This window comes from Cannabis sativa, chromosome 4, assembly GCF_029168945.1.
Source record: "Cannabis sativa cultivar Pink pepper isolate KNU-18-1 chromosome 4, ASM2916894v1, whole genome shotgun sequence".
Classification (NCBI taxonomy): Eukaryota; Viridiplantae; Streptophyta; class Magnoliopsida; order Rosales; family Cannabaceae; genus Cannabis; species Cannabis sativa.
The window spans coordinates 1,452,189-1,474,638 of record NC_083604.1 but is presented as its reverse complement, the minus strand read 5'-3'; the positions used below and the strand labels follow the sequence as shown (position 1 = coordinate 1,474,638).

Here is a 22,450-nt window from a genome sequence, read left to right as displayed (position 1 = left end):
GATCGTATTTTATGTATTTTATGTAAATAAAATTTAAAATACTATAAAAATATTATAAATTCTATACTGTATTTTTGTAATTTTTTTTTTAATATTTTTGTGTTTTTTTTTTTTTTTTTGAAATTATCTTGCTTCTTTTTAAGAAATAAATTTGACCTTAATTATATTTGATATATATTTTCAAATATACTCCAAATTTAATCAAAATATCATGGCAATGACCAATATATATATTGATAAAATTTAAAGCTTAATTAAGAATTATTATTATATATAGTATATATAGCTCTAGAATATGGGCAGCAAGTAATTAACTATTAATTATAAAAACCTAAGCTTATATTTGTCGAGTTTATTAGTCAACTTATAATTTCGTCATTGTGTGGGTTGTTGAGGGGACATGATGATCATAGTGTTCAATAAATTTTATAATAATTATATTAATTCCACTACTATAAAAATAGTTTTTCTCGGTGTTTTTAAACAGTTGTTTAAAGTATTTTCATCGGTTTCTATAACTACTGTCGCCTATATAACCGTCGCTAATGTGGACTAAAACCGTCGCCTATAACATGGTATAGGCGACGGTTTTAAACCGTGCCTTACATATATAGATTAGTTGTAAATGGAACCATCTCCACTGATGGAACCCAAAAAATATTATTTTATTGCTGACGTGGCGCGGTCACCAATTTTTTTTTTTTGACGTGGTGAACTGAGTCACAGCCACCAACTTGCCATAGCAAGTTTTTAGCAACTTTAAAAAATCAAATTGGTGATGTGGCATTAGGGGTGTGCATAAATCGATCCAATCCAATGAGAACCGACCGATCCAATTACAACCGACCTCCAAATATTAGATATCCAATTGTGATCGGATCAGATTGGATGTTATTTTTAAATATCCAATTGGATCGGATCGGATGGTGGATGTGGTGTCTAAAAATCCAATACATTTAACATCCAATCGAATTAATTACTATTTTTATTTACTTTGGATGAGTAATTAGATTTTATATTATTATACGTCAAATATATGTATATATGAAAATTAACATTAAAGTTTACTTTTTTTTTTCTTGGATTGGATGGATCCAGTCCAATCCAATACATACTGGATCTAAAATATCAGATGGATCCGATCCGATCCAAAAAATATTAGGTCTAAAATATTAGATAAACCCTAATTAAACAAATAAACATATATGAAATACATCCAATGGATAGAACCGATCCAATCTAACATCCAATGGATGTTGGATCGATTGGATGACGAAATTAATTGGATCAGATCGGATGGTAAAATCTAACATCCAATATATGATTGGATCGAATCTGGATAGGCCTAAAAATATTGGATGTGATCCAATGAACACCCCTAGGTGGCATAATAGAATCTTCCATTTTATATTGCATTTAATTCGAGATTTTTTTTTTTGGGGCCATAAGGAATGGTAATTCCACCCAATCAAAACAAGCTCTCTTTTTAATGTATTGACTATATATTTCTAATGTAATGTTTGAATAGTTCTAATTCTTTATGATATATAATCCAATTTATTATTTTCAATATTACATGCAATTAGTCATATTTACATAGATGAACAAGAAAAAATATCATACCACCACTATTGTTGAAATATCTAACCCAGGGTCGAAAGTTTGAAGAAAGAAAAAATCCACCAACAAAGAAACCTTTCGAGAGCTCGATTATTGGAGAAGAAAATTGCACCTGCCATAGAAGAAGACGATTAGAAGTAGAGAAGGAGAGATAGATGCTTGTGGTTGATCATATTATTAGTTATATTAAACTAAAAGTATACATGCGTATTGATTAAAAGGATTCATATACGCTACATATAGTATAATTAAAAAAAATAAGGGTTTTTATTCTTAAAATAAATATAGCTACAGGAAGTTGTCTTTTTCTCTAGCTAGTAAGAGATTCAATTTTTATTATTAATTGCGATTACTCTTATCTCTATAACATGGTACTTTTGAGTGCTTTATTGTTGTCTCTCTCACACGGTTTTAATATTTTAGTATTGTCTGTGTAACATGATTTTGTTTTGTTTAGTTATTTCGATGACTCGCCATCAAATCGCTATTAGTTGTTGAGAATAACAAGTTTTTCATGACTGAAACAACTATTAGTAGTTCAGTTACGTACCTTGCACAGTAGCAGAGTGCTCAAATTAAAAGGTTGAATGAATCTGCTGCAACAATTTTACTGTCGTGTCTTTTGAGCGCTAGATAAAACTGGATATAGGTTTTCTTAATGTTAATGATGCTTCAATCTTTTTTATCTGATTTTATTTTTAGTGCTTTTATCAAACTATCAAGCGATTATTTGACTCTTTTTTTTAATCTAATTATAATCATGTCTCGAAAGAGAGACTTATTTTAGTTAATTACTATTAACAAAATTGCATGGTTTATTAAAAAAAATAAAAAGGTATTAATTAGTTTAAAAATAATTAATAATCTTCACAAATAATATATATAATTAAGTGGAATCCGCTCACACGTCCTAATAAAATGATATTAGTTACAAAATTATTAGTGGAGCTTACATTAATACATATTTGCTTATATTATACATTCTTCACAATACACATACTTTTTTGTAAGTATATATTAGTATATTATCAACCAAATTAAGTAAAAATTATTAACTTATTAGAAATAATATATTAATACTTATAATATATTGCATATATTTTTGACAGTATATCTTACTAAATTAATAAGTTTTTTTTAGCACTAAAGTAAATTATGTATCTAATTTAGTAATTTAGTGGGCTCAAAAGCTAAAAGAAAAGAAAATAGTACAAAAATATAATAAACAAATAAAAATAAAGACGATAAGTTAGTGAGCATATCTAATTATGTTCGGTAAGCACGTTAGCAGATCAGTGGGTTTTCTTCTTTTGAAAAAAGAAAAAATATATAATATAATAAATATAAATATATTGATAGGTCACCAATGACATCAAGGCAGAAGTACATTACATTAACACATATTACTAATGATTATATTTTGTGTTTTTTAAAATAGTACTAAATAATATTTTGAATTGTTTTTTTACTAAAATAAAATTTAATAATTAGTCGATTTAGAAGTATTATTATAAATCACATTTTTTTCACATCTGTTCGTGTTAGAATTTTTTTTTAAGTTAGTTATATTAAAAAAAAAATTGAGCTCGTGATCGTATTTTAAAAAATACAGTGTTTATTTTGTAATTCAATAAAATAAAGAGTCTAATAGGTAATTTTTATAAAAAATATAATCCAAAATAGTACTAACCATTTTTCTAGGGCGTTGTAATAAGTGAAAAGCCAAATATATATATGATACATATATTTGTGTATATATTATTGGAAAATTTTATAATGTAGCCCTTAAAAGAAATGTATTGATGTAGTCTTATCTAATTTGGTATTTGAAATAAATTTTTAATTAAATTTTTTCTCATGCTCATGTACATTATAGATCTTTAAGAGACATCTTGTAAAATTTTAAGAAATTCAGAAAGATTTAACACATGCACCGAAAACATAGTTCAAATAATATGTTGCATGCGTGACTATTTTATTTTATGCCCGTGTGAAACAGACTCTTTGAACGATGCTTTCTAAATTGTAAATTATTCCGAATTTTTAAAATTTTTGTAGGATATCTTAAATAACTACGTACACAAATATATATAAAAAAATTAAATTGAAATATTTTTAAATATTGAAATAGATAAAAGTTATATAGTACATGTATTTTGATGGAACTGTTAACCTATATTATATATTATATAGGGGAATTTGCGGCAAAAGTCCCCAAAAAGTTCACGTTGATACAGATTAGTCCCCAAGGTCCAAAAATAGCGGCAATAGTCCTCAAGGTCACACTTTTTATTTGTCCTTTGGTCTCCAAGTTAACAGATCCGTTAAACCCAATTCAAATGCCACGTGTCGAAATATTATTGGTGGATATTATTATTTTAATTTAAAAAAATAAAAATAAAAATTAATAAATAATTTTAAAAAAATTTCTTTTTTTTTTCTTTTTCTTTCTTTTCTTCTTCGTTTTCTTCTTCTTCAACCCAACCTAATCAGCCCTAACCTCACTCCAACCAGCCCTAACCTCACTCTAGCCCCGAAACCCAGCCATCCCGACTGCTAACTCCGGCCAGCCCTAACCTCACTCCGACTACGGCTTCGGTCGCCGTTCCTGCGATACTGATCCTCAGTTCTCGCTCGGCGCCGGTCGAATGTCGTTGGATGCGAGTCGTATGCCATTTGACGACCCAAGATACTCCTTCGACGAGCCTCGAGCTTCTTGGGATGGTTACTTGATTGGCCGCACATTTTCCAAAATGCCCACCTCTTCTGATGTTAACAAACTTGCTCAGTCCTTTCAGGCTCAGGGAAACAAGCTTGCCGAGGTAACCCAATTCTTTTTTCTTAGAAAAGATTCAGTTTTGTGTTGAAAAATCATCGTATGTAGCGAATTCCGTGATGGGTTTTTGTGAAATGCTCCTAAATTGATTGATTTTATTATTTTGAAAGATAAAGATTGGATTTTTATGAACTTAAAGAAAAAAAGAACATTTTCTGGAAAATCTAAGCAAAATCGTTTGATGAAAATGAAGTTGAAATGTGCTTATTTTTTATTGTTTCTGCATAATAATAACAATGCAATTATGGTTTTAAAGGATGGAGAGTACCGTGAAGCATTGGGGAAATGGGAGACAAATTTCTTCCGTTGAATCCTCAAAATGCGCTTACATGAACAGAAAGCTCAAATTTTACTTGAATTGGGAGATGCATGGAGTGCTCTCAAAGCAGCTTCTCGTGTGTGATATTGCCTAGCTCATTTCATATCTTATGTATTTTTTTTAGTAACATTTCATTTGTTGTGCTTGGTAATGATGTGATGATTTTTTAGTACCATTATAATTCTCTATTGGGCATCATTGAACAGTCGGGATGGCTGGGTTTCGGGGCTGGAGTGAGGTTAGGGCTGATTAGGTTGGGTTGAAGAAGAAGAAAGCGAAGAAGAAAAGAAAGAAAAAGAAAAAGAAAAGAAAAAGAAAAAAAAAAGAAATTTTTTTAAAATTATATTAATTTTTATTTTTATTTTTTTAAATTAAAATAATAATATCCACCAATAATATTTCGACACGTGGCATTTGAATTGGGTTTAACGGATCTGTTAACTTGGAGACCAACGGACAAATAAAAAGTGTGACCTTGAGGACTATTGCCGCTATTTTTGGACCTTGGGGACTAATCAGTATCAACGTGAAATTTTTGGGACTTTTGCCGCAAATTCCCTATTATATATTATATATATTAACCAATAAGTGGATATATGCATGCATAAATATATAATGCCTAAATTTATTTCCACCCCAGAAAACCCTACTCCAGTTAATGCACACTTGAAGCCTCTTAATTAAGTAATTAATTAAGTTGCTATATATATATATTTGGATCTAAAAAAGACCACTTTCGATTAATTATTATTATTATATATAGAATCAGTAGATATGATTAAGACGTAAGTAGGGAATATTTGAATTTGAGGTGATTCATCAGGAAATATATATTCGACAAGTAATTTTTCCCCATTAATGATATTATATATATATATATGCATTTTTTATTATTTGATTTTTATATTACTTAATTACTCAATATTTGTATATTATTATTAGATTTGAGATTACGATCCTATACAGAATCATCATCATCTACTGAATGTGATCTTTGGTTTGACAATTTGTCCCTTTTAATTAAGAAAAAGAAAAACATGAGTGTAGTATATCTATTTTATATAAAATGTGCATATATATTAGAATTTTTAGTTTATGAGTAATTCATGAGTGACTTTTTATTTATATTAAAAATAAAATGGTTTATTATTAAAAATAAAATGAATTATGAGAAATTCATGAGTTACTTTTTATTTATATATAATAAAATAAATCCCATTAAATCCAAAAAAAAAAATAGGTTTTAGATTTTCTTTAATTACCGTATTTCTAACCCTATTTGATTATTTATGCCTCTTTTATAAACCATATTTGATTAAAGTTAAGATTATAAGATTAATTCAAATTATTGTTCATATATTGATTAATCCCATTAATAAAAAAAAAATCAATATATGAACCCTATTTGATTAAAGTAATTAATAAAAAAAATTCAATATATGAACCCTATTTGATTATTTAATCAAATAGGGTTCATATATTGATTTTTTTTATTAATGGGATTAATCAATATATGAACAATAATTTGAATAAATCTTATAATCTTAACTTTTTAATTCAATTAATAATTATTTGTCACGTAATTATTAAGTCTTTTCCCTTTAATTTTCCTTTTTTTAATGATGCTAATTTATTCATATTTTGATTTCTACAATTTTTGTGTTCAGACCATTAAGGTTAGTGTTCTATTAGGGGATCTAACGAGTTTCGCCCATTCGCTAATGACCTCTAAGAGTTCAAATTCCAGTAGTGTATAAATCTTCAATTTGTTCTATTTCTTATATTAACTGAAATTTTGCTACTTTTTTTTAAAAAAAATTTACAACTTTATTGTTTATATCTTATTAGGGACATTCATAGAAATTTGGGTTTCTTTGAAATATACAATTAATGAGCATTACTTTTTGATCATAGTGTGTTTTCCATGGCTGAAAACCTCAATAATCTCTATCATTTTATATCAAATAAAATAAAATTATCATGATGTATACATTATGGTTATTTAATGAGTAATTAGTGTGTTGAAATTGTCAAGCTGATATTTAGAATTATTTATAATTGAATTGTTTCTTTGTCAAAATTAATATTAAGTATATTTATATGTTTATAGGTTTATCTATTTTCTCTTAGATCAATCATGCTCATATAGCAAAAAAATCATACTCATATAGACATGTTATTTTCATTTTGTAATTTAGATTTTCTTAGTCATTATTTAGTTCACTTAAACCTTTTCCGATTATGGTAACTGAAGTTTTGTTTCTTTTAGGTACTCTATTACAAAGATCTGTATTACATGTATTATTTATTTTTGACTATGAGGATGTGGATTTCTTTATTGGGAAACATATAGCGTGACAAATTATTGTTCATATATTGAATAATTATTTTTGATTAATGGGATTCATATATATAACTGTGTATATTGAATTCTTTATTCAAATAATTATTTTAAATTTTTACGTGATTATTTATTGTTCATATATCTAGAACCATATTTGATTAAAGTTAAGATTATAAGATTAATTAATTTGTGATTTCTTCCTATACACATAATAATAATCTCACCTAATAACTAATAATATTTTTTCTTTAATTTTTAATTGTATCACTTTCAAATAATATAGAAAAAAACTAGCACAAAATTTAGTATACGTGCCTCGCACGTAGCTTTTTGCTAGTATATATATAGGGATACGATTTTGTCTTGTGATGTACTTTTACGGAATGTATTCCGTAGTACATTAGAGGGATCTTAGGGTACATTGGATGGGTTTCAGGGTACGTTACCATTTTTTAACCCTAATTACCCCTAGATCAACCCCAGCCCTCAGATCAAATAACTCTCCCATCTAATAGTTGTCGTACATCACGGAATACATTCCGTGAAAGTACATCACGAGACAAAATCGTGTCCCTATATATATTGATTTGATTTGGTCAAATTCAATGCACTTTTTACTCTTATTAATATGTTAGGTCTTCTTAATATTTTATTTTAAAATTTTTTAATTATAAAATTAAAATTAAAATTTTTATTTTAAAAATAAAAATGTATTATATATATAACTGTTTTTTTTTAATTATAAAAATAGAAAATAAAAATATATTTTATAAATTTAATTTTTATTTTTAATTGATTTTATTTATGTCGACTACAAATCCGAATCGTGGTCTAAATTTGGGTCCATGTAAGGGTTCTAGATTTGTGGTCAAGATATTATGTCAAAATTTAAATAATATTTATTTTTAAAATTTTAATTCTCAATTAAAAATATTCTAAAAAAATTAAATAATATTCCATGTAAGTGTTATTTTATTTTTTACAGAAAAAAATATTTAATAAAATAAATATTTTATATTAATTAATTAATTTTTTTTATAACGTTGAATGAACAGTAAAAGCAGTTAGTCAATAATTTACTTTTTTCTTCCATGAACCAATATCTTGCACAATCACATAATCGTTTTCTTACCGTTTTATTTTGAATTGACTTCTCTATATAAATCATATCAAAACAATAGAAGATGACATCTTTTCAACACACAAAAATTTCTTCTCTTCAAAATTTCTATCGAATTTCTCAGAACAATTTGTTGAGAGCGATATCTATCATTCAGTGCAAAACGATTTATACAGAGATTATTCTATCATGAAACGTTGTGATTGTTTAACTGTCGTGTACACTTTGAGCAGAGCTGAAAATTTCTACCAACAATTATCAAATATCGAGTTTTTTAAACGTGTTTTTAAGTTAGTTTTATTCTATATATGTATCGTGCTTAAGTTTTTATCTTTCTTGTCATGTTGTGTTTATTGTGTCCAAATTCCATGCCAAATCGTGCTCGTGCCGATTTTATGCTGTATCAAAAAATCCGACCTATATAATTTACAATGATTCTAATTGGCTATTAAACTTGTAATTACCACCCAATCTACTTCCTACTTCCTTAAATTCCAACTTTCCAACCTAACTTGTGATTAAAATAGGTTAGGACCGTTAGGTTAGGTAATTATGGTATATTAATATTATTATTAAGAAGGGCTCCTCAACCGTTCATTTCACTCCCACTTAACAAAAACGACAAGTCGTTTTGTCTTAGACAGTTCCATCACTTACTGTCGTTTCGTACCGTTTGTAGTTTTCAAATTCTTCCCCCAATCTTCTCCGATTAGCTATGGCCGCCATTATCTACAAGCTCGCTCTGATCATCAACAACCCTCTCAACCAATCCGAATTCCTCCTCGTGAAGCAGACCCGTCCCTCCAAGTTCGGCGACGAAGAGTACGACTCCTACGTCGATTCTGATCTCTGGGACTTCCCATCGACGCCATTGAACCTTGTAAATGGAGGAAATGAGTCTTCTTCCGTAGAGGTCAAGGGTGCAGAATCGTACTCTGAGAAGATCGAATTGAGGAATTTCGATGTTGATTTGGCGATCAATAGGGTAAGAATAATGGAGTTACTTACATTGTTCTAGGTTTTTTACTTTTTTATTAATGAATTTTGGTTGTTGAATCGATAGATTAAGGATCAATTGGTGATTGGCGTAGCTGAATTGGGAGATTTGAGGGTTCGGAAGTATGTGGAGGAAGCTGAGTTTGGACCGCCGCCGATTGTTCAGACTCTGTTCGTCGATGGAAATTTCGTAGCTGGCGGTGAACATTTGAAAGGTTATTATTATTATTATTATTTTTAATTTAACTAAATTTAAATTCTTTTTTGCAATAATTTTAAATTTAAATTCTAGTTATTATTATTTTATTATTATTTGGCACGATAATTGAGTAGGATTTCATGCAATTTTTTATTAAGAAAAAATTGTCTGATTCACTTTATTACGAAAATTTAGAAAATAATAAATTAATCACAATTTAAATCCACGTACTAAAATAATTACTGGAACAATTGTAAAAATTAAAAAATTATATATAAATTAATTGTGATTAGTAAAAATATTAGTTTTTCATTTTTAATTTTAGGAGTAAAAAATTGATAAATTTATTGCAATATATATATATTTTCAATTTGTTTTAGAAAACAAAAGTACTGTAATGTTTTTTTTTTTGGTCAAAGTTTTGTTAAAAATAAAAAAACAACAGAAAAAGAAAAAAGTTGCCAAGTAATTATTCCTTAAAAGAGAAAGAACAAATGGATTCTAACAAAAACAAGCCTTTGCCACCAAAAAAAAGGCCTTAAAAGTTTAAGAATATGTATTAAAATTTATAAATTTATTGATCAAAGTTGTAAATAAAAAGTAATTTAAAGTCAAACTGTTCCTATCTCATTCATGATAACTGAAAAGATTTAATGGGATAAATTAAAATAAATTGAGAGTGTATTTGAAATTGGTAAATTTATTTTATATTACTGAAAAATACAGATGGTACTGGATAATGCCTTCCATAAAATGGTTGAGTAGGCTCTATGATTGGAAGCTTATAATCTCAGTATTATTCCTTAAGTTGCTAACAATGTTATTTTGTCATCTTTCTACTCTTTTTTTCTTCTTTTGAACAACTTTTAACTGAGCTTTTTTATGCTATTTTCCTCTTTGAGTATCATATGCTGTTTTTGTAAATACTGAAAATCCAATGCAGAATCATGCAAGTGGATGTCTGTCCAAAGTTGTTTGAACTGGCTTGTGGAAGTGACTCCAAGTACCGACCGCGTTGGGCCATTGGCAGTTACCGGTCTTCTAAATGATTCCTTGCCATCTAGAGCATGGAAAGTCCCGCATCACTTAAATTATCAGGTTTGTTTGTCTTTTGATTTTCTGTGTTGGTTTCCCAGTTGGAGCATAAATATGATGATGTTATCCTGTAACAAACTATTGATAATGAAGGTTGTTCATGTTTTGATTAGTTCATTTGATTATTGCCCAAATTTCATGAAAGGTGATAGAATTAGCTGCAGGGAGTGTTGTGGACATTGTCCCACATAGAATAAATGGTAGAAAATTGAGCCATATATAAGAACATGGGCTACTCCACTCATTGCCAATTGGTTTTGAGATGGAACCCCATGATTCTCAATATGATTCTCAATATGATTGATGAGCAAAAAATAGCCATCATCTTGGGGGAATGTTGTGGACATTGTCCCATTAGAGAATTGAGCCATATGTAAGAACGTGAAGAGCTTTTGTGATATAAATTAGATGTCTTCGGTATAAAATTTATTTATCATTTTGTGAGATGCACAATCTTTGCAGTTTGTTGATAAAATCTCTATTTGTTCTTTTTTCTATCCAATTGCATTAAGTTGTAGTAGCTTTTACAGTGAATATTTGTTCTCATTTTCAGGAATATCCTCCCGGTGTTACTCTAGTACCTATGCAAAGTAGGACAGGAAAGCCTTTTTTGACAACGAACTTGATTGTATTTGCACCTGATTGTTCTTCAGACTACAGTGGAGATATTAGTTCTGTTGCTAGTGGAGATGCATTAATAGTTGATCCAGGTTGTCACTCTTACCTCCATGAAGAGGTATGCCTTGAAAATTTATGTTGAAACATTGCTATTCTGCTGCCTTTGACAACCGAATTTTAGTTTTTGCTATCTTTTGCTTGACCTAAGTAAAAGAGATTCTCTTTCATTGGTCTAGAGTATGGAGTATGCATTATGCAGTGCCTAAGATCTTGACCTACAGTATCCTAATGGGGATCTCTTACTTTTTACTATTGTAATATGTGAATTTATGATGTGTGATTTCTTTTTCCTTTTATTATTTATGCTGTTTACATGTTCAGCTCAAGAATATTGTTGCTTCTCTGCCAAAGAAGTTGGTTGTCTTTCTTACTCATCATCACCGCGACCATGTAGATGGTAAGTATACAAATTCCATTTTTCTCATTCTCAGATTATCCATTCACTCGAAGCAGACCGAATTCATTGATAAGAAACATAACAGATGTAGATGGTAAGTATTGGTAAGCAGCTTATCAGAAGTTCGTTGTCTTTATTATTGTTTTTTTTTTCTTTGTCAGGTTTATCGGCTGTCCAAAAGTGCAACCCTGATGCTGTCTTATTAGCACATGAAAATACATTTCGTCGCCTCAGAAAAGGTTACAGTGTTACAGTTTGACTTAATACAAATGGTGATTGTGTCTAGTTGTAAATATTCTCTTGATTTCCATTTCTTCTTTGTTATTATTTGCCATTGAAATATTTCGATAAAGTAGATACTTTTTGTTTAGTTTCTAACATGATGAACCACTAAACTTTTGGAACTATGTTTTCACTGCCTTTACTATTTAGCGTCAGGACTGGATTTTCCTATAATATTCTTAAGGTTTTTTCGTTCACGAGAGCTTATATTGTCTGACATTTGTCTTTGTATTATTACAGATGACTGGTCACTTGGATATACTTCAATTTCTGGAGGTGAAGACATTTGCATTGGGGGTCATCAATTGAATGTCGTTTTTTCTCCGGTATTGCTTGCACTAGAAATTATTTAGAATATAAAATTGCTGAACAAGTGTAGAATTTACAACTTAATTGTCTGTTTTGCAATAATAAATTAATAATAATGATGATGACACCAACTGCCACAACTACTTATGAACTTCATGTACAAATTAATAAAGAAAGCAAAAGAAAGGAAAAAAGAATAATAGAAGGTTTATGTACTTTTTATTAATCTTAGGGTCAGCATATTTCCTTTTAATGTTGGTAAAACTCATGGTTCTGAGATCGAGTTCTCGAGTCAGCACTTAATTATACCAGTAGTATCATCTCGGCTTGGAGCTAGCAATAAGGCTATACACATCACCAAAACCTTTCTCTACATTGTTGTCTCTAATCTGATATTAAAATGATTTTGTTGTCCAGGGACACACAGATGGCCATTTGGCATTGCTTCATGCCAGTACTCATTCCTTGATTGTCGGTGATCATTGTGTGGGGTAAGATTTTTTTTTAGTAGTACACACTTCACTTCATTCCTTCCTTTACCATTCTAGTGTTTGAAGTATGAGATGAACCAATGTTGTTGTAGACAAAGTAACCCCCTGATCTCTACTACTTTCACCGTTTATGTTTTACATGTTCTGAATTTTTTTTGTGGGGCTAGAATCTTCACTGATAACTATTCTTTTGTGTTTGTTTCAGTCAAGGAAGTGCTGTCTTGGACGTTACCTCTGGCGGAAATATGACAGTAAGTGTATTATGAACTAATTCTTTTGCTTCTGTTAAGTACTTCAATTTGTGTTTTTAGCTCATTGCTGTTTCATACCTTGTACTACTACTTATTCATATGTTTTGATACCTGAATTGATTGGATCCAATGGCCATAGGTTTCATATAATTAATGCCCTTTTCAGTGTGCTCTCTCAGTTTTCCAATCTGTATAGCCACTTCAAGCTTTCAACAAGAGCTATTGACAAATAGGTTCACATAAACCGAAGAGGAGATCAAAGTAGTTGATACTAAGATGAGAGATGGAAAATAGGGTGGACTTATTAATTTCACTTAATGTCTTTAAAACAACTATTAATGTTTTTTTAAAGAGTTGTGGACAAGTTCCATATTATTCACTTTAACATTTGTGGAGGTCAATTATTTGAAAAATGATTTGCATAAAACCTCAAAAAGTTATTGAATTAAATGTCAAGCATAGAGATATCATATGCTAAATGTTTAAATATTTGAAAATCACAACTCAGCTTATGAAAAACTATTTTGTTTATGCAGGAGTATTTCAAATCAACTTACAAATTTATGGACCTTTCTCCACATGTTTTGATCCCAATGCATGGGAGGGTTAACCTATGGCCAAAGCACATGCTTTGTGGATATCTACAGTATGGAAAATAACTCACTTTCTCTTTCTTCTTTTCATGACAGTGCATGCATTGTGGTTCAATATAAATTTTCAGATTATTGTAATATTTACGTTCTAATACTATGAAACAATGACATGTGTTATCATTAATTTTCAGGAACCGTAGAAGTAGAGAAGCTTCTATTCTAAAAGCCATAGAAAATGGAGCAGTTACACTGTTTGACATAGTAGCAAATGTATATTCCGAGGTTGATAAACGAGCATGGCCTTTTGCTGGATCAAATGTCAGACTTCATGTGGATCATCTGGCCCAGCAAGATAAATTGCCAAAGGTAATATTTATTACAGATTTCTGATACAATTATGTTCATTTCGATCGAATGATGCACGCTTCGCATGCTTATGAAAGATCCAGCTCGGCTGAATCTACTTATTCCCCGTTTAAAATAATCCAGTGTTGGCATGCTTTGTGGTTAGTCCTTGTTTAAGAAGAGCCTTGGTGATCAACTTCTTAAACATTGTCTTAATTTGAAATATTTGATTCCTTGTAGGCGATAGTAGTATATTAAATAGGAAATTGGAAGTTTACTGTTAATTTTGAGCATACTTTTACGAAAAGACTAATTAGGATTTTTGTCCTCCGAACTTTGACATATACCAAGTCATGCCCCTTGAATTTTTCAGGCCGTTAAAAGTTCTTCCTGAGCTATTCAGGTTGTTGGATTTAAGGATTTTTGTCTAATTTTACTAACAGATTTTGGACGTGGATGAAAATCCAGGGGGCCACGATTTGGTACATGTCAAAGTTCAGGGGTATGGTTCGGTAGATATCAAAGTTCGAGGGGCACAATTTAGTACACAGACAATTACCAATTAGTAAAATTGAATGGAACTCCTTAAATCCTACAATCTCAATAGTTCGAAAAAAAATTTTAACAACTTAAAAAGTTCAGGGGGCAAAAATCATAATTAGCCATTAAAATTAGTTCACATAAAACTAAATCCTCAACTTTTGTATTTCCTTTCATAATTTCGAAATCAAAAGTACTTGTTTCTTGCTACCACTCCATTGTTGCGCATAATGCTTAATTAGTTAGTGTGTAATTATTTTTGCAAGCTTGCATGAAATGGGGATATGTGTATTCCTTTCAAGAGTCAAAATCCAACAGTTGTTTTTGAGAATGTGCAGGGTTTCTCTTTAGAAACTTTCAACGCCAGCGTCGCTACATTCGCTGACGACTTGAGTAAATTATAGTTCCATTGAGGAATAGCTTCTCATTTGGCACATTTCACCACCTACCAAACTTTAGGTTAGACTACTCCAATGTCAAATCTTAGAACTTCTTAAAGTATTGCTTACCACATTGAGTTTGAAATCATATTAGATCTAAATTAAAGATTGCTGCATTGGTTTATGTAGGGATTTTCCATCCAGAAGTTCCGAAAAACATGTGGGCTGCGGTTCTTATCTCGTTGGATTTGCACAATGCTTACCAATAGCTTTACGTCGAAAAATCACAAGTTAAGGTCTTCAAAGTTACTTGTTGTTAGCGCTGTGGCGGTCTTTGCTGTGTTTTATTCTGTTAAAAAGGGTTAGCAATAAATTCCAATTTGATTTACAGCATAATTTAAGACATTAAAGTTGATAAAGCCATACATTACTATCCTAATGATAAAAGGCAAGAGAGCTTGCTTGGTGTAGTGAATATGGTTCTTATGAAAAATATGAACGTGTTGTAATAAAGTTACCTTTTCTTTTCTTTTATTTCTTCATATTCTTCACTCTCACCAAAACCCCATCTCCAAATTAAGATTTGTTGGCCAAAAATCTTCTCTTTCTCAATAATAACCGGATACCGTCACAAGTTACTCACCCGAAAAGGAAAACTACCATTTTTTTTTTCTCTTTTCTTCTTTCTACTCTTCTCTCTAATCATGCTTTGTTTCAAGTTGTGTTTAATACGACTAAAATTACATTAAAAAATACCCCTTTTTCGTTTTCTTTTATGAACTTTTTTACACATGATAGTCATGCATGCACTTAGTCCTAGCAATATATAATTAGAAGTCACTTCTCATGTGTCCAAAAAATTACCCCCCAACAGTTATTTTTTTTACTTTGGTTTATGATGAAAGATAGTAAAATAACCGTCTTTGTAAATGACCTTTCCCTACGCATCAAAAGAGAAGCAAACTTATGCAATTTTCATATCAGAACCACAATAATACTCTCTTTGATGATGACTTTCTTTGCTTTGATTCTAGGTCTCTTCATTCATAATCGTATCATAAACTTCTTAAGCTCATCAGACGACACTTTCTTTCCTCAACTGAATACACATTCTCATCCCCGAAACGACACATTTTACAATTTTGATTTACCGTCGTGTGAGTTTTCAAAGAGGAGAGTGAAAATGGAATTCGGAGATTGGATAGCTCCTAAAGAGTTACAACATTCGATGAGCGATGAGGAACTGTTTTGGAGAGCCTCAATGATACCAAATGTTGTTGAGTTTCCATACAATAGGATCCCAAAGGTAGCCTTTATGTTCTTGACAAAAGGAAAAATGCCTTTGGCACCTCTATGGGAAAGGTTTTTCAAGGGACATCAAGGTCTCTATTCCATTTATCTTCATACATCACCGAATTATACCTTTGAACCACCGAAATCTTCAGTGTTCTATAACTCTAGAATACCAAGTCAGGTCAGTGCTTAGTATTACGTACCATATGACGAAACACATTGTTGTTATAGTAGATATACACTAATTTCTCATTTTTTTTATTTATTTTTTAAAAATAAGTTAAGATGTTGAAATCAAATTTTTAATAATATATTTTGCATGTATATGGAAAAAGAGTATTGGTATTGGGCATTAGTGATGCCTAACACTACTAATAAATTATGTCTTGCGATTGGTTAGCGATACTCCATAAAAGTCATTAGATTAAATTATATGAGACTGATACTTAATTACACCAATAGCGACATAACATCTAAAAGGATGATAAGTATCACTAATGTTTTTTAGCATTTCTGAGAGAAAAAAAGAAAACATGTTAACACTTGATCAAATAGAATTCTTGCTATAAATTTAGTAGTGCCATATATATATATATATATATAGATTATAATTTTTCTATGTATAGCTAGGGTAAAATAAAACCTCTATTAGAATTTTTCCGTTTATATGTATGTGAATTTTTATTAAATATTAGTGGTACTCAATATTACCATGAGGTGTTGCTTTATGAGCGGTTTGACAATTTTTTATTTTATATGTTAGCTATTAAATTAAAATATTTAAGTAGATATTAAATTACACCAATAGTAACTTTAGAATAAAAATTAAATAAGAGAATGAATAAATATCTAACGAGAATTGCTAATTAAAACCTCCTATTATAGTTTTTTAGTCAACATCTATGTCCAAAATCACATATCGAAATTTTTTTTTTCATAGCAATATTCGTTATAGTTACTTTATCATCCCTATAATTTTTAAAAAATTCTGAATAATTTACAGTACCGAAAACAAAGTTCCTGATGTTTACGTCTACCACACGTACTCAAAAAATTTTAAACTTATTTTCGGCACTGTAAACTATTCGAAAAGTTTAAAAAATTTACAGAAATGATGTTGTAACCATAACAAACACTAACATGATTTTTTATAATAAGAGATTGAAAGTAGCACTCCTCTTATCTAATATTAAATTGATAATAATATAAGATATGATAGTGAACCTAAATTATAAACTAAAATTTTACACAAAGCGATGTGAAATTGTTTTTTTTAAAACACTGGTCCTATCTAAATTAAATGTGATGAGTTGAAAGAAATTATTGCGTTACTAAGTGTAATATTTTAATGCATAATTTTAAAGTTAATTAGAATTTTGTATATTAAACTTTGACATGTACTAAATCATGTCTTCGAATTTTTTAGTCTGTTAAAAGTTTCTTTCTAACTATTGAGATTGTGAAATTTAAAGATTTTTGCCTAATTTTACTAATAGAATTCTAGCATGGATGAAAGTTCAGTGGCACAATTTAGTACCTGTCAAAGTTTGGGGCGTACGATATGGTAAACATCAAAGTTTAGGAGACATAATTTGGTACATGGACAATCGACATATTAGTAAAATTGAACAGAATTGTACAAAAATCTTTGAATCCTAACATCTCAACAATCTCAATTTGGTAAATAAAAAAGCAAAAATCCAAATTAACCTAGACAAGGCATAATAACTAACTATACTTATCATAGGCTATTAGTCCAAATCCCATACCGGCAAGCAATACTTATCACACAATCACGCTTTATATTTATTTTTTTGAGTTTATGAGTACATGTTAATTTTACTTAAAATATGAATGAAAATTGAAGAGGTTTTTATCCTTATATATTATATATCTCTGTTTATTAATTTTTTTTTTGAAAAAAAAAGTATAAGTCAATCTTGGTGAAAAGAGTAAAAATGAATTCAGTTAAATTAAAAAGGGTATACCATCTAGATAGATACCATCTAATTTCCTAGAATTTTTAAGCCATATTTTGGTTTATGAGAAAAGGATATTCTTAACAACTTACTTTTAGTGTGCTAAAGAATATTTTGTTTACAATAGTTATTGAAATTATATTTAACTAATTATAGAAAAAAAATTTCAGCCACTCCTTATTTTAACACACCTAACAAAATAGATTTGCAGGATGTCCAATGGGGAAAAAAGACAATGATAGATGCAGAAAGAAGGCTACTAGCAAATGCCCTATTAGACTTCTCAAATGAGAGATTTATATTACTCTCTGAAACATGCATTCCCATCTTCAACTTCACTACAATTTACACTCACCTTATCAATTCTAACCAAAGTTTCTTGGGCTTATTCGATGACCCAAGACGAAGAGGTCGGGGCAGGTACTATAATGATATTTTTTAGACTTCACTCACTTATTATTAGGCCAGTTCTGGACTAAGTTAGGTTAAGTTTGCGCTTAAGAGTCAAATATATTTTAAATAATTTTAAAAATATTTTAAAAATACTACCTTAATAAGGGTTGAAATATTTTTATTTCTTCTAAAGCCCAACACAAATTTCAAGGCCGACCCTGCTCATCATGAATTAGTTTTAAAATGTTATTCCATAAAATTAACATCATACATTAGAGTTTTGAGTACATAAGTGATCCTACATTCTAAATTTACCTACTATTGAAACTTTCATAGGTACAACCACAAAATGTGGCCTACCATCTCGATCTCTGATTGGAGAAAAGGATCGCAATGGTTTGAGGTTCAAAGACGATTGGCAATCGAGATAGTATCAGATTCGAGGTACTATCCGGTGTTTGCAGAGCATTGTAGACCTCCGTGTTACATGGATGAGCATTATTTGGCAACATTAGTGAATAAGGTTTGCCCTAAAATGACTACCAATGAGAGCATCACATGGGTTGATTGGTCTAGAGGTGGCTCACATCCTAGTACTTTTACTAAGAGAGATGTTTCGGAGGCCTTTCTTAATAAAATAAGGCATGGGTTTAATTGTACTTATAATGGGAGAATGAGCTCAATTTGTTTCCTTTTTGCTAGGAAATTTCATCCCAATACATTGCAGCCTTTGTTGAGTATAGTACCCAATTTGGTTGGTTTTAATGTCTAGTGCTTAATTATGTAACAAAGGTTACATATTTCAATGTGTTAAAACTCTTACACTTGTAAGATCAAAATCATTTGTTAAACTATAATATCTCAATTTGTAGGGAATACTATATGTGTAAGAAATAGAAGAAAATAAGATCACATTATACTATTTTTCTCTTTCATCATTCTCTATCAGTTTTTTTTTTCTCTTCTTAAAAAGTAGCCAAAACATTTTATGTAATATATATTTATTTATATATATTTTATGGAATGATATCGTAAATTCAAATTCGAAAAATCCATATATACCAGCCATAAAGAAATATATTTTTCAGATTTTTATTCTTCTCAAGAGCCTGAAGAAGCTAATCTAATGTGATCTAAAGTGAAATCCAACTCTAATAAGAGTGCATTGAAAGTCTCTTAGTCATCAACCATCTTCTAAAAAATTATCTAAAAAGTTAGAAAAATTTATCAAAAAATTAAATAAATTGTATTACATATTGTTTATGTATATATTTTGTTCACTTGTTTTTTATTTCAATTTTTTTAAGTAATTAATATAAAAAAAATACAACAAATAATAGTTCATATCAATCCTCGCTCTAATATTGGAGACACATGTCTTTTTCTTTGTACATTGAAAGTCTATTTTTGTTAGCCATAATTGTATGAAGAATTAAAAATACTAAAGAAATATCAATGGTGTCAAACGGAGAATTAAAGGGAAATTTGAAAAACTATCCTTAAAAATCTCTAAAATTATTTCCCTAAATCTATATCTATTAAAATTGCCCATATATGACTCCATTTGATTTTTCCCCATAATACCCCTCCCATTTGAAAAAAAAAATCCCAATCAAAAATAAAAAATTCTCTCTCCCTCTCGGTGACCACGCAACACCACGCCGCCCTACCACGCCCGGCCACCGACGACCACCGACAGCAGCGTCCGACCACGCACAACCCAGCCCAGCCCCCCTCTCTCCCAATCGAACCCAACCCCTTCTCTCTTCCTCTCTTTCAAACTGAAAAAAAAAAATAAATAACCCAGGGTCCGATGGTCGAACCATGGGTCCGATGGGTCAGATGGTTCGGACCCCTATCGAACCCATGGTCCGACCATCGACCCAATCTGACCCAGCCACCATCTCTCTTCCTCTCTTTCAAACCGAAAAAAAAGAACCCAGGGGTCCGATGGTTCGGACCCCTATCGAACCCATGGTCCGACCATCGGACCCCCGGGTTCTTTTTTTTTTTTTTTTCGCCTTGAAAGAGAGAAAGAGAGAGGGGGCTGGGTTCGATTGGGAGAGAGGGGGGCTGAGCTGGGTTGTGCGTGGTCGGACGGTGGTCGGAGGCTGCTGTCGGTGGTGGTGGGTGGTCGTCGGTGGCCGGGCGTGGTAGGGCGGCGTGGTGTTGCGTGGTCACCGAGAGGGAGAGAGATTGATTTTTGATTTTGTTTTTCAAATGGGAGGGGTATTATGGGAAAAAATCAAATGGAGTCATATATGGACAATTTTAATAGGTATAGAATTAGGGAAATAATTTTAGAGATTTTTATGGATAGTTTTTCAAATTTCCTGAATTAAATATTAAGTCAGATCATAGTTAATTTAATAATTATGATAGAATATTGTTAATTATTTACAATGTGTCACTTCATGGTAGTATTACACATTATGAAAATAGTGTGAATGGCTTATTAGTAATTTGTAAATAGTGTGAAAGCCTATAAATATATAATTGTGTAGTTTTTATTGAATATGGAATGAAAAATTAGAATTTTAGTTCGTTTGGAAGATTAATATTGTCTCATAAAGTACATTTTATAAATTTATCCGATTTCTATTACTCTAACAAGTACTATTAAGTATCACTGATGCTTAAAAACGATACTATTGTATAATGGTACTTTTTTAACATTATTATCTTTTAATCATAAAAAGATGACTTAGCTAAAAGTTTTTATTTGTAGTTAATGATATAAATTTTTTAAAACATTATGTCATGAATGCTAAGTGCAAACCTAGTATATTAAAATCACTAATTATTTAATTATATATATGGTTTAGAAAGGTAAGATGTTAATTAAGTCTTTTTAAAAAGGATGGATAAAAAGATGTACTAATTTGCACAAAATTGATTTTGTAAAAGAGCATTTTTATTTTTATATTTTAAAATATTTATTTTTTGTATTTTTATAAAAATCTACATCGCAATCAATGAAGCAATATAAATTACAATCACAATCAAAATTCACATAGTAACCCAAATAAAAACTACCGTATTTTTATATATAAAAAAATGATATAACAAAACTAAGATTTTTTTTAGTGAAAATTACCCAAAAATTTATATTAAATTAACATAAAAGTATACTTATGAGTATTGAAACATGTATATATATATATATATGTAGTTTTTAAGCAATGAAAACAATATGTATAAATATAAAGGACTTTTTAAAAAGTGATTTTATTTTATAGTAAATTCAACGTACAAAATACTCATCTAAGTAGTTGGCACAAGAAATCATTTATATAATAAGCTAAATAAAATGTGATTGTTTAATTTTAACTTAGTTCTAAATGCTTTATGGTGAAATGCACACATATCCATTTTTATATATAATTAAGGAATTTTTTCAGAAATATATTCTTTTTATATCTTATTTATAATTTTACAGATTTTGGTTTTTTAAAAACACAATTTAAAGTAATTAATTAAAATTAAAAAAAATATGAGTTTTTAATTAGAACAAAAAACAGTGTGAAAAAAAAAAAAAATATCAAACAGTTTATTATTTTTATTGAAAAACATACTTTTATAAATAAAATAGTTCAAACAGTATATATTTTTTTTTTTTCTATATTAACATATTTTTGTAATCTCTTTTTGAATTTGGGATGTAATATATAAAAAATTCTTTAACTAATGACTATATAATATATATTCTATATTTATAAATATAATTAATCATATATCAAAATTCTCCTTCAAGATCAAAACCTCTAGAATATATCAAGGCCCCATTATGGAAATAACATCTAGATTTACTTCTTTTCCACCCAAATTCTGAATTTTAATTTGGAAAATAATTTTATATACTATTTTTTATTTTAAATTTACGATTTGAGTTGATTCAGTAAATTTCATGTGAAATTAAATTACGATTTAAGTTGATTCCTTAATTGATATGATGAGTTCCTATGTAGAATTCTATAAAAATACAAAAAA

The 22,450-nt window shown here is 29.6% G+C and overlaps 2 protein-coding genes across 3 annotated transcripts; both read left to right on the top strand.

Moving 5' to 3' along the window:
- Positions 1-8,823: 8,823 nt before the first annotated feature.
- Positions 8,824-15,329, top strand: LOC115714194 (uncharacterized). Of its 2 annotated transcripts, XR_009687186.1 has the most exons (13): positions 8,824-9,224; positions 9,303-9,450; positions 10,378-10,532; positions 11,083-11,265; positions 11,529-11,604; positions 11,766-11,843; positions 12,127-12,212; positions 12,613-12,686; positions 12,892-12,937; positions 13,474-13,583; positions 13,722-13,896; positions 14,754-14,874; positions 14,985-15,090. XR_009687186.1 is itself a non-coding variant. In XM_061113153.1 (12 exons), the coding sequence occupies exons 1-12, from the start codon at positions 8,955-8,957 to the stop codon at positions 15,159-15,161; spliced, it is 1,578 nt and encodes a 525-aa protein (XP_060969136.1). In that variant the 5' UTR covers positions 8,824-8,954; the 3' UTR covers positions 15,162-15,329. The 2 variants fall into 2 exon arrangements, 1 of the variants encoding a protein (XP_060969136.1); XM_061113153.1 differs by lacking the exon at positions 14,754-14,874 and having other exon boundaries at positions 14,985-15,329.
- Positions 15,330-15,447: 118 nt separating this feature from the next.
- Positions 15,448-19,393, top strand: LOC133036613 (glycosyltransferase BC10-like). Its single transcript, XM_061113154.1, has 3 exons — positions 15,448-16,269; positions 18,279-18,487; positions 18,797-19,393. Exons 1-3 carry the CDS (start codon positions 15,691-15,693, stop codon positions 19,230-19,232), a joined length of 1,224 nt encoding a protein of 407 aa, XP_060969137.1. The 5' UTR covers positions 15,448-15,690; the 3' UTR covers positions 19,233-19,393.
- The last annotated feature ends 3,057 nt before the right edge of the window (positions 19,394-22,450 follow it).

Excerpts from the sequence above, each read along its gene's own strand:
- LOC115714194 (XM_061113153.1), top strand. The coding sequence starts at position 8,955 with ATGGCCGCCATTATCTACAAGCTCGCTCTGATCATCAACAACCCTCTC. Across the intron at positions 12,213-12,612 it reads TGAATGTCGTTTTTTCTCCG|GGACACACAGATGGCCATTT; the intron begins GTATTGCTTGCA and ends TTTGTTGTCCAG. Across the intron at positions 12,687-12,891 it reads GTCGGTGATCATTGTGTGGG|TCAAGGAAGTGCTGTCTTGG; the intron begins GTAAGATTTTTT and ends TGTTTGTTTCAG.
- LOC133036613 (XM_061113154.1), top strand. The coding sequence starts at position 15,691 with ATGATGAAAGATAGTAAAATAACCGTCTTTGTAAATGACCTTTCCCTA. Across the intron at positions 16,270-18,278 it reads ACTCTAGAATACCAAGTCAG|GATGTCCAATGGGGAAAAAA; the intron begins GTCAGTGCTTAG and ends ATAGATTTGCAG. Across the intron at positions 18,488-18,796 it reads AGACGAAGAGGTCGGGGCAG|GTACAACCACAAAATGTGGC; the intron begins GTACTATAATGA and ends AAACTTTCATAG.